Below are 13,066 nucleotides of genomic sequence, written 5' to 3' on the forward strand. Positions count from 1 at the left end.
GTCTGTGGTAATCTGTAACTAATGCAACTTCTGGAACTCATAAAATTCTCAAATAAATTTCTGGACGTGAGGAATTTGTCTATTAATCATCTGCAAAAATAATTAACTAAATAGCACTTTCCAATAAAAAATGGCAGCAACTCTCGTGAGCGCTAAAGTTTCTGTTTTTTACAGCATGATCATAAAGACTTCACCCAAGTCTTCCCAAAGGTTCTACTTGGCACAAACACTAATTCAAACACAAAACCACATCTAAACACAAGCTATATGGATTATTTATTACAAAACAGAAACAAAAAGCAAGGAATAAAAAAAAGTTGGGTTGACTCCCAACAAGCGCTATCATTTAACGCCCCTAGCTAGGCATGATAATTTCAACGATGCTCACATAAAAGATAAGAATTATAACATAAAGAGAGCATCATGAAGAATATTAATAGCACATTTAAGTCTAACCCACTTCCTATGCATAGGGATTTTGTGAGCAAACAACTTGTGGGAACAAGAATCAACTTGCATAGGAAGGTAAAACAAGCATAACTTCAAAACTTTAAGCACATAGAGAGGAAACTTGATATTATTGCAATTCTTACAAGCATATATTCCTCCCTCATAATAATTTTCAGTAGAATCATGAATGAATTCAACAATATAACCAGCACCTAAAGCATTCTTTTCATGATCTACAAGCATAGAATTTTTATTACTCTCCACATAAGCAAAATTCTTCTCATTCAGGATAGTGGGAGTATCATAAGAGACTTGAATACTATAAATTGTTTCCACATTAAAAGAGTAATGTTCATAAAAGGGGTAATCATAATCATGACAAGTTTTATAAATATAATCCTCACTACTTTTTATAGCATAAGTATCATCACAATAATCATCATAAGTAGGAGGCATGCTATCATCATTATAGATTTGCATATCAAAACTTGGGAGACTAAAAATATCATCTTCATTAAACGTAGCATCCCCAAGCTTGGGACAAACATTAATTGCAGCAAATATATTCTCAAAAACAACATCTTCATCAAACATAGCATCCCCAAGCTTGGCCTTTTTCATATCATAAGCATAATCACTCTCATCATTAATAGTATGGATAGCACCAATAGTATAGCAATTATCATATTCTTCCAAGCAAGTGCCAAAAAGATTTTCAAGATCATAAGAAGTATCATTATCTTTCACAATTATATTTTCATGAGGCACAATAGTAATAGGAGCAGCATTATTTGGGAGAGATATCTTTTTACCTCTCTTCCTTTTTCTTTTCTTCTTCTTCACCACATCATGTGTGGGTTCAATCCTCTTTTTGGAGCTCCTTATTAATGAGATTGGCTGAATAGAAGGCTCCTCCTCGTTACCTGATTCATCATAAGAAATAATAGGAGAATATTGGGAAGTTTCTTCCCTTTCATTAGTATTCTCTTCATCTTCTATTTGTTTTCTTTCCTTTATGTAATTGGCAATATAAGGATTTTCAATGCAATTCACCGCGCAATACATCTAAATTTCCTCTAGATCAAAACCAAGAAGTTTATAACGGGCAAATTCTGAAAGATGCTTAGTTATACATTTCATTTCTTCGTAACCCATAAGCAAACTTAGTTCATTATAATGTGCAAGGGAAATCAAGTCATCATAATTTTTGGACACGATTAGATCATGAAACAATTTGCATCGGATAGCTAAATGATCATGTTCATTGCAAAGTCCACAAGTACGGCCAAGAAAATTTAAATTTTCAGCACAATCATCTAGCCTTTCTTGCAAGTACTTATGCTTCTTGCAATATCTATCTTCCCTATTTGGTGTATACTTACAAACCCAATGCACTCCACAATAATTAACATATTTATAGGAGACATTTTCATCGTAACTAGTGCAATCATCATTGGTACCATGGATATTCAAGGAGTTCATACTAACAACATTGCAATCATGCTCATCATTCAAAGATTTAGTGCCAAACATTTTAATGCATTCTTTTTCTAGCATTTGAGCACAATTTTCTTTTCCATCATACTCACGAAAGATATTAAAAAGGTGAAGCGTATGAGACAAACTCAATTCCATTTTTTAGTTTTCTTGTATAAACTAAACTAGTGCTAAAGCAAGAAACTAAAAGACTCGATTGCAAGATCTAAAGATATACCTTCAAGCGCTAACCTCCCCGGCAACGGCGCCAGAAAAGAGCTTAGTGACGGGGTGTTAGTGCCGCTTACCTAGCCTCCCCGGCAACGGCGCCAGAAAAGAGCTTGATGTCTACTACACAACCTTCTTCTTGTAGACGTTGTTGGGCCTCCAAGTGCAGAGGTTTGTAGGACAGTAGAAAATTTCCCTCAAGTGGATGACCTAAGGTTTATCAATCTGTAGGAGGCGTAGGATGAAGATGGTCTCTCTCAAGCAACCCTGCAACCAAATAACAAAGAGTCTCTTGTGTCCCCAACACACCCAATACAACGATAAATTGTATAGGTGCACTAGTTCGGCAAAGAGATGTAGATACAAGTGGTATATGGATAGTAGATATAGGCTTTTGTAATCTGAAAATATAAAAACAGCAAGGTAACTAATGATAAAAGTGAGCACAAACGGTATTGCAATGCTAGGAAACAAGGCCTAGGGTTCATACTTTCACTAGTGCAAGTTCTCTCAACAATAATAACATAATTGGATCACATAACTATCCCTCAACATGCAACAAAGAGTCACTCCAAAGTCACTAATAGCGGAGAACAAATGAAGAGATTATGGTAGGGTACGAAACCACCTCAAAGTTATTCTTTCCAATCAATCCGTTGGGCTATTCCTATAAGTGTCACAAACAGCCCTAGAGTTCGTACTAGAATAACACCTTAAGACACAAATCAACCAAAACCCTAATGTCACCTAGGTACTCCAATGTCACCTCAAGTATCCGTGGGTATGATTATACGATATGCATCACATAATCTCAGATTCATCTATTCAACCAACACATAGAACCTCAAAGAGTGCCCCAAAGTTTCTACCGGAGAATCACAATGAAAACGTGTGCCAACCCCTATGCATAAGTTCATGGGCGGAGCCCGCAAGTTGGTCACCAAAGCATACATCAAGTGAATCACGTGATATCCCATTGTCACCACAGATACGCACGGCAGGACATACATCAAGTGTTCTCAAATCATTAAAGACTCAATCCAATAAGATAACTTCAAATAGAAAACTCAATCCATTACAAGAGAGTAGAGGGGGATAAGAAACATAAGATCCAACTATAATAGCAAAGCTCGCGATACATTAAGATTGTATCACCTCAAGAACACGAGAGAGAGAGAGAGGTCAAACACATAGCTACTGGTACATACCCTCAGCCCCGAGGGAGAACTACTCCCTCCTCGTCATGGAGAGCACCGGGATGATGAAGATGGCCACCGGAGAGGGATTGCTCCCTTCGGCAGGGTGTAGGAGCAGGTCTAGATTGGTTTTCGGTGGCTACGGAGGCTTCTGGCGGTGGAACTCCCGATCTATTGTGCTCCTTGATCGTTTTAGGGTATATGGGTATATATAGGAGGAATAAGTACGTCAGGGGAGCCACAGGGGCCCACAAGGGTGGAGGGCGCGCCCCCCTGCCTCATGGCTTCCTCGTTGATCCCCTGACGTGCACTCCAAGTCTCCTGTATTGCTTTCTTTACAAAAATAAATTTTCCGAAGGTTTCATTTTGTTTGGACTCCGTTTGATATTCCTTTTCTTCGAAACCCTAAAACAAGAAAAAAAACAGAAACTGGCACTAAGCTCTAGGTTAATAGGTTAGTTCCAAAAATCATATAAAATACATATAAATGCATATAAAACATCCAAGGTTGGTAATATAATAGCATGGAACAATCAAAATTATAGATACATTAAAGACGTATCAATTTCTATCCTAGGTTTCTTCCTACATCTATAAACCCAATAATCCATTATTCCAAAGTGGGTCATTTGTTCCCCGACAATCCTTGTTCCAAAATGAGCCTAATAATAATACCCCCTACCTTCTAAAATAAGCACCGTGGGTATTCCTTGCATGACCTAAACGCTCTTATATTTATGGAAAAGGTTCAAAATCATTTGACTGTCCTTTCTCTCTCGTAAGCCCCAATCTTATCCTATCTCTAAGGCTGGTCATAATGGTAGTATCATAACTAGTATCATGCATGCCAACTAGATAATTTTGATGAGGTGTTATAGAATTAAATGAAGAAAGAGAGCGTTGAGCATCATATCATGATACCGTATCATAATAAATGTTATGCTAATATGTGTCATGCATGACAATAAATAAAGTACTACTTGATACTAATATATGATACTATTCATTAGTGAGGTAGTATCATACACTAGTATCATATGCATGATACTAGTATATGATACTCCCATCACAACCAGCCTAATGAAGCTCCTCCTTCACTCATTTCTTCTTCTTTCTTACATACCTCATTGTCAGAGGAGATTAGCCACGACGAGCACAACCACATCAGCTAGGAAATCGGAAGAGTTTGACGCCGGTCGTCGGCACTAGCAGCCGGAGCTCCTCCGCTACATCGCTGGAGGCGCATAGCTGCAAAGCAGCGTCCATGGAGGGGAGACATGGCAAGCACCACCACAGCAGCAGGGAACAGGGGAGGCGCTGTCAGCGATACGACACGGCGCCGGTCGACGAACGCCGGTGCTGCAACGCGTCCATGGCCGCTGGGATGCGTCGCAGCAACTTTTCCATCGTTGTCGTGCCGCCTTGCAACCTCATGTGCCAATGCAGTACTCGCGCGCCCGCGGCAGAGCTGCAATGGAGCGATCGGCACCGCGACGGAGATGCAATGGAGCTGCAAGTCGCCGACAGCGAAGCTGCAATGGAGCGCTCGGCGCCGGCGGCGGAGTTGCAATGGAGTTGCAAGTTGCCCGCTACGAAGCTACAATGGAGCGCTCGACGCTGGCGGCGGAGCTGCAATGAAGCGCTCGGCGCCGGCGGCGGAGCTGCAAATCGCCTGCTATGAAGCTGCAATGAAGAGCTCGTCGTTGACTCCCCTGTGCTTCGATGCAGCACTCGTGCCCGGTGCTCCATCGCATCGCTCGCCGGCGGCTCGATGCAGCGCCGTCCGTGGCTCAATGTACCGGCGCCAGCGGCTCTTGGGAGGAGCCCGTGTTGCATTGAAGCGTTGTTGCCACGCCGGGAGTCTTCGTCGTTGCCATGACTGGTGGCGGTAATGCGTCTGCAAGGTGAGGAACGACTTTGCTGCAAGGCAGGGAATGGCGCTGGGGACGAGCCTGGTGCTGCGAGCGAGCATGGCATGTGGCTGCGACTGCGAGCTAGTTTAGGGGCGCTTAGCGGAGCTCACCTCCCTATCTCAGGGATCCCGTGTGTTTGTGGGGAGATTTTTGGCGTTGGCTGCCACGTGAGGAAGACAGGCCGCGCGCGGCGTTGTACGTGTGAGAACGACCTGGCGTAGGTTGACTAATCACACGTCTCTGAAGGCTTTGGCCCTGTTTGGATACTCTAACTCAGTTAGAGGTTAGAGTTAAATTCTAACCTTGAACTAACTCTAACCAAAGAGTTCTTTGAATGGTAGGGTTAGATTGACAATAAATATTCTTTCTCAATCATTTAATTTTTTGAACCCTGTTTGGATGAAAGGGGTAACTTTTTTTACTATTTTTTCTAATGGGCCCAAAAAAACTAACCCAAATAAGCTCGGATGGCTGAGATCCAACTAATCCAGACTAACCCATTATGTTTAGATACTTTTGGGTTATTTGAACCTCAACTAATTTAGGGATCTAAACACGACCTTTGATCGCACGGCTAGGACCCGAGAAAATCAATCGGATGATTTGTAGCAACCACCTTTATTTATTTACGAAAGGATTTCTTCCCGTTGCAATCACATGGTGGCGTGATGGGCCCACTCTTTGTACACTATACCGTTTATGTGACAATTTTTACTTCAGTTTCTTCATATTGCCTGGCGGTTTGGAGGTACCCCTTCTGTTGTAGTCAAATGACCACTATCAAAAGGACTTCCTGTTGTCAGATTAAAGCAAATTTATGAACATCGCCAAAGTCATAATACAATAAACCGTTCATCATGACATCTAAAAGAAACAAGAATGACGCTGTGAAGCAGAATAAGTATCACGTTGCACCTGTTTGGTTCATTAAATAGAAAAGTATTGCTCAATGCTAATGGCACGCCTACAAGGATTAAATTCCTAAAAACAACAAATTGGTTGAAATCCATCGGGTTTCAAGTTCTGAATTAGTACTTTAAACATTGGCTTTGATTGTGACTTCGCAATAATGGATTAAACAGAAGCATGTGCAACTGCAACACCAGGAAGACAAATATTGAGGATACAAGGAAAATAATTGAGGTTAATGGTCTACACAAAGAACGGCCGAAAGTAACACGAAAGGAATCAAGTACAGGAAATATAGCTATTTGTACGAACAGAATGAAGTAAAGTAAAACAAGAAAAATGCCGCAATATGATGGTACAATCTCAAGCAACAGAATCCCAGCATGACACAACCAGAACAGAAACTAGAAAACAAATGCAAGGCAATCCTGGGCAGATGCATGCAGCAAGAAATAATGTTTGGGTTGCCAATAGTTCTGAATCTCAAAGCAGCCGAATGTGCATCTCCACAGTCGAATGATTAGCACCGGTGCCAGCAGAGAACACTCGCTCCACTGATGGAAATAGAAGCTTGGATGCATCACCAAGGCACCAAATAAAACCCTGCGTGTATGAAATGGGAATCAGTCCTCATCCAGAACAGTCACTATGCAAGTATGCAGTTTTTAAAAAGCGACATTCTAGCATTGGGTTCTTACTTGATGAGGTGCTATGTACATCTGGTATATTTGCCTAATGATGTTTTCATAAAAGATATGCTTCTAAAACTGTTAAACTGATCATTGGCAATACTCCGCCAGGTCAATCTGTGGAGGTATTGTTTTTATTTCTGTCCCAAGTTCTTGCTCAATCCTATACCTGCAAACAGAAGAAAACAAACAGTTCAGAAACCTTGGTAGATTAGTAGAAAAGAACTTGTCTTTGTTTCGAAGTATCCTAACAAGCCACTTTAGCAAAGTATCCTTACATGTTGAAACGGTCCTCATAAGTGATTAAGTTCACCGCCAAACCAAGGTGTCCAAATCTTCCAGAACGACCAACCTAGGAAAATGTCAAAGGGGTGGAACTTTTAGATGAATCAAGTTATAAATAAACAAGTACCAGGACGCCAACCGGTTTAGAAACTCAAGACTACTGAAGCCTATTAGTTCAAATAATAAATAATATATAAAGAGAAGCACTAGCAAATAAAGCACTGGTGACATGAAAATACATGCTAGACATGTTTTTGGCATTAACCACAATGCTTTGTCAGTATCATCAGTAAAACGACTCCAGCAATTTCCAAAAGGTTTTGTTGTGGTGATGGTGGTGGTGTGTGTGTAAGTGCAAAGAAATGGAAGGAATTTCCAGCATACATAAGAGTTGAGGCCGAACAGCTGAGTTAGCTTTCCAGTGTTCAGCTAAAGTTAGCCAAGCATAGTTTAAAATGAGCCAAGCAGATAGGAAAAACTACTGGATCAGATACAGATGCATTGAAACAATTCGCTTCAGAAAACACATCAAAAATCTTTATACTGCAAAACTGAGTGAAGCAACATATAAAACTGCTGTGCTGAAACCATGCATAATAAAGAGCTTACCCTATGCAAATATGTTTCAGCAGTCTTGGGGAAGTCAAAATTAATGACAACATTAACAGCTTGAATGTCAATTCCTCTGGTAAAAAGATCTGCAATCATATAATTTCTTGAGATAAGTTCTTCATAGCATTTCCCACAAATAAAGTGCAAAATAGCGATGCATTTAGCATGTATCAACAATCATAGAACTGAAGCAGTACAGAACAACTAGATCTAAGATCATTTTAATTAAGATAGTATAACTCTATTTATACAAATCAGGCTAATGAGTTATTCAAGTATTGCTTTGATGTGTGCTCAACTCAGCAATAACTACTATCAGATAATCCCACCTAGTCCTTCCAACCATCTTCAAGCTCAAGTCAACAATTTAGATAAAATGCAGAAAGTATTAATAGCACTCTAGTTAGTAAACTGAGGATGATATATGGTAGTCTATTTAGAAGATTTGTAGTGCAAACAAGACTACAAGAGAAAGCTAAATTCTTAAACAACAAGAGACAAAAGACAAATTACAAGTTCTAGTGCAAAGAAAGACTACAAGAGTAGTCTAAAGTCTTGATTCAAGACTAGATAAGTTGAGAAAAACAAATTACAAGTTCACTTTAATGTGTTCAGAACTTCTTTAATTCACCAAGGGCATGCTTCGGAGGCCTAATGATTATGATTTACCCGCAGTGAGATATAATAATAAAGAACTCAGATATGCTTACGTAGTGAAAAGAAAGTAAATGATTCATAGGAAGACAACTAGGAAGAAATCAGAAAGTGCATAAAAGAATAACAGAAATGTTAAAAATCTGACTTCAAATTTTTATAGATGGCAAATCAAACGTTTTTCATGGCAATTTATATTAGCGCGAGGGTGGAAAATTTAGTTTGCAAGCACGGCAATTTTCCTGGCAAAAAATGAACTGAGGCAGATTTGCCACGCTCGCCAACTAAACTTGCCATCCTCGGCGAACACAACTTGAAATGAAAAATGCTCGATTGCCATGCCTAAAAATCTGAAGTTCGCTGGATATTCAGGTCCAAGAATAATCGAGAAGATAACAGATGATTCAGAGTATTTCCTAACATAGTGGAAATTTTGATCAAGGCAAAAGGTGGAGAAGAACCTGTGCAAACAAGGTTTCTGCAAGCACCATTCCGAAAATCATGAAACACCCGGTTTCGGTGGTCTTGCAACATTTTAGCATGAATGTAGAAGCACGAATAGCCAAGTTCAGTGATTTTCTTTGCCAGTAGCTCAACTCTATTAACAGAGTTGCAGAATATAATAGACTGATTTATTTGAAGCTGGCGGAGAAAAAAAAGGAGATGTTTCAGTCTCGCAATATGTACAAGAAACGACAAATAACAAGTTTTTTCATATCATGTACCTTTGAGAAAAGCGTGTTCAGACAATGAACCTTTTGCCTTTCTTCTACGAAGGCATAGTATTGTGTGATTCCTTTCAGTGTTAGTTCATCCATCAGATTAATAACATAGGGTCTAGGTAGGTATTTCTGCTTAAAATCCTTGACAGTTACAGGAAAGGTTGCAGAAAACAGCAATAGTTGCCGACTAGCTGGAAGGTAACGAATGAGTTGCTCCACGGAAGGCTGAAACTCAGGAGCTAACAGCTTGTCTGCCTGCATTTCAATGGAAGGAAGTCATGTTATATTTTTGGAAGACAAGTATCAGACATGTTACATTCATTAATGACTTTCCCAGAGATCTGTACAAGATAATCCTTAAAAAAACAAAAAGTAACCAAAGTAACAAAAAAACTACAGTATTTGACAACATTTGGACCAGAAGATTAGTAAATGTGTGTGATTTTGATTTAGCACAACATTAGGAAGGGAACTAACATGTACAGCATCAGAACAAATAAGAGAAGATACAGGAAAGAGTTCTTACTTTTTCCAAGACAGCTCTAACAATATATGATGCTAGACATTAAATTGACATGACTCAAGATCAATTTGAACAAAGTATCATAACTTGAGGTCAATTAAGTGAGAAGAAGCGACATCAATTGAAGATAAATAGCCCAACAAAATTAACATACTTGACTTGGCTTGACTACTGTGATGTAAACATGGTCAACAAAAACAGAATCTGAATTGTGTGTTTCTCTAATGATACCTCGTCCATGATGAGCATTGAACATTCGTTCAGCATACAAATGCCCTTCTTGGTAAGATCTAGTATACGGCCAGGTGTCCCGGCAAGTAAATGAACAGGTTGGTACAAACGCATAATGTCGTCCTTCAAGCTGGTTCCTCCAGTACTAACCATAACTTCAATATTCAGGTATTTTCCAAGCTCTTTGCAAACTTGTGAAGTCTGCAGAGCTAGTTCCCTTGTTGGTACCAGTATAACAACTAAAGAAGAAATCCATGGATAGAACAGAGTCAAGTTAACAAACAGTATGTAAAGTAAAGTACATGGAAACATAACAATTATCTTAATACAATGTGAACACAAATTGGCACCACACAAACATTATCTTTAACGAAGGCTTCGAGAAGGAGGGAGGAAGGGATCAACTAAGAAGGTAAACGGTTGTTGCATCACAGTTTATAGTTTGATTTCATATTTCAGTCAGAGAACACTAGAACACAAATAGTTTGCATATCCAAAAACTTGAGCTCCATACCTAATACTCTTAGCAATTACTACCAGTAGATGCGTTAAAAATAATATCAACACACCAATTTTTGAGAAGCTCGCACTGATTTAGGCCCTGTTTGTTTGGGCTTTTGCTTTTGCAGCTTTTCCACTTTGACCAAAAAGCCATAAAAGCTCCTAAATAGGTGTGTTTGGAGCTTTTATGGATTTGGGGGAATCAATATAACAATATTTAGCTCCAAAAGCCACAAAAGCTCAAAAAGCACCTATTTAGGAGATTTTATGGCTTCTTGGCCAAAGTGGAAAAGCTGCAAGAGCAGAAGCAAAAGCCCAAACAAACAGGGCCTAAACTTACTGAATGTGCGTACAGGAAGTGTGCAATTTGGCATAAATAATGCATCGGCTTGAATGCTAGTCACAAAAATGGTCATGTGGTGAAGATGGATGCACATTATAAAAAACATCAACGTAACCAGAAATCTGGGATAACCTTTCAACCAACTGTTAATTGTACTGCTAACATTAAATTGAAACAGTATGGATTAGATGATTTCTTGTAAATGAAACAGTAGAAGTGGCAAGTTCACCTTGTATCGCATTTTTCTCTGGGTCAATCTTTTCGAGTGCTGGAATGCAAAATGCAGCGGTCTTCCCGGTGCCGTTTTTCGCTCTTGCAAGAATATCACTTCCAGTTAGAGCAATTGGAATGCTTTCTTCTTGAATAGGAGATGGCCTTTCAAATCCCTTCTCATATATTCCCATAAGTAGCTCACGTTTCAAAAAATAATCTTCAAACTCGTTGCCTTTCGTTGCAGTAACATCCTATGTAAAGCACCAAACATATTGCAGAATAGAACATCAGTACACCTGACATCTTGCTGAGACTGAAATTCCATGATGTCATTAGTACTCACCTCTGTCCTAAAACGAGTATCTGGAGCTGGAATATTCAACTGTGCCTTCCAATCTTGAGAGCTGGAACACCCAAAAGAATATCACGTTAAAGGTGTCAACTAATTCCCTTAAAGACAAAGCATTGCTAGGCCAGTTCCATATGGCATGGCAAACAAATGAATCGATGTGATGCTGCAGAGAAGTATGGAACACTAGCAATGGCGAACCAAGATGAAAACGCAGCGTACTTGCATAAATAAAGTGCATCCAACCATGAAGCAATCGATTGTAATAGAGCAAATAAGCTTGCATACACCCAGTGGGTAGTTGCTTATTCAGCTTATTCAGTTAACAGCGTATGCAGAGGAAGAGTTAAGCCTCTTGCAGCCATACAACTTAAGCAGAGCACTGCCTTGTCTCAAGGACATGATCTAATCATGAAATAGCTCCTCTTCCCCCACCCCACCCCCACCACCACCACACCCGACCCGACCCACTTCCGCGACCACAAGACAATCGCATCCGGGCGATACAAACCCTATCAATCGGAAATAAGCAGCGTTTGGCGATGGGCCATGCGGAACCTGTGTATAAATGGTCCGTACCTCGTGTCCACCGCGTCGAGTCGCGCCACCGTCCTGGCCGCACCCTCTCCTGACGCCTGGGCCGCGGCCTGGTCCCGCCGCAGCCACTGCTGATGCTGTTGTTGCTGATGCTGCTGCTGTTGTTGCTGCGAGAACGAGTTCCTCTGCGCGTGCTGCTGCTGCTGCTGCTGCGGGAACGAGTTCCTCTGCGCGTGCGGCTGCTGCTGCTGGTAATCGTGGTGCTGGGGATGCGGATTTCGGCCGCCGTAGTAGTTTTGGTTCCCGCCGCCACCTCCTCCACCGCCTCCGCCGCCGCCGTTACCGCCGCGGCCGCCGCCACCGCCGCCGTAGTCGTAGCCGGGCGGGTACCGGGCCCTCGGGTGGTGCATGGCGGGATCTAGGGTTTTGGAGCTGGGGGCGACCAGGCGCGACGGATCTAGGGTTCCGACGGTTTGCGCCTTTCGGAGGGCGTGGGTTTCGCTTTTGGGCTTTTGGACGCGGTGGATCCGATCCAGAAGCGCTCGGTTTCGAAATGTAGACCTCGGGTGGAGGCGGATATTTTTCTGTATGAGGGGGGTGCTGCATGGTTAGCATCCATTTCTCGGAAATTTTCAATCAGTCTCCTGGGCTTGATGTTCGAACTTAATCTTGGAGGCTTTATTTCTTTGAAAAGGATTCAGATCTACTCCCTCTGTCTTATAATATAATATAAGAGTATTTTTGACACTATATTAGTATGAAAATGCTTTTATATTGTGAGACGGAAGGAGTATATTAGTATCAAAGTTTATCAAAAACGCAAAACAACTCTTCTTTTATGAATAAAAAGCACAAGACAACTTAAACATAATAAAAAATGCAATGAGATTTTGACACTATCGAACGATAACCACCGTCGTCAAAACGAGCCGTCAATGCCTCGCTGCCGTCACTCCCCGAACGGAACCGACTTGACCTTATCGACGACAACCAATAAGTCTGCGTGCACGTGACAGTAAGGACCACCACTCTGGAGCCACAGTCATCGATGTTGATTCCTTGAATAGATCTGAAGCATTAGACATTGAAATCTCGCCACACGATGAGAAATCTTAACCTAAACGTCCTAAAGGAAACGATGGGAATCTTAGAGGCTTTTAAATTCAAAGAATTTTCAAATGATTTAAGGTTAAATTGAGTTGTTTTACACTCCCTTGACCCAATTTGGATGGAAG

At 40.8% G+C, this 13,066-nt stretch overlaps 1 protein-coding gene across 1 annotated transcript; it reads right to left on the reverse strand.

The window, feature by feature from the left end:
- Positions 1-6,380: 6,380 nt before the first annotated feature.
- Positions 6,381-12,391, reverse strand: LOC125509245 (DEAD-box ATP-dependent RNA helicase 12). The gene is made up of 10 exons (XM_048674179.1): positions 11,874-12,391; positions 11,289-11,349; positions 10,962-11,196; positions 9,889-10,127; positions 9,138-9,389; positions 8,874-9,054; positions 7,756-7,844; positions 7,140-7,213; positions 6,871-7,030; positions 6,381-6,775 (listed from the first exon to the last, which is right to left on the reverse strand). The coding sequence occupies exons 1-9, from the start codon at positions 12,239-12,241 to the stop codon at positions 6,952-6,954; spliced, it is 1,578 nt and encodes a 525-aa protein (XP_048530136.1). The 5' UTR covers positions 12,242-12,391; the 3' UTR covers positions 6,381-6,775; positions 6,871-6,951.
- Between the last annotated feature and the right edge of the window lie 675 nt (positions 12,392-13,066).

This window comes from Triticum urartu, chromosome 1 (assembly GCF_003073215.2).
Source record: "Triticum urartu cultivar G1812 chromosome 1, Tu2.1, whole genome shotgun sequence".
Taxonomy (NCBI): Eukaryota; Viridiplantae; Streptophyta; class Magnoliopsida; order Poales; family Poaceae; genus Triticum; species Triticum urartu.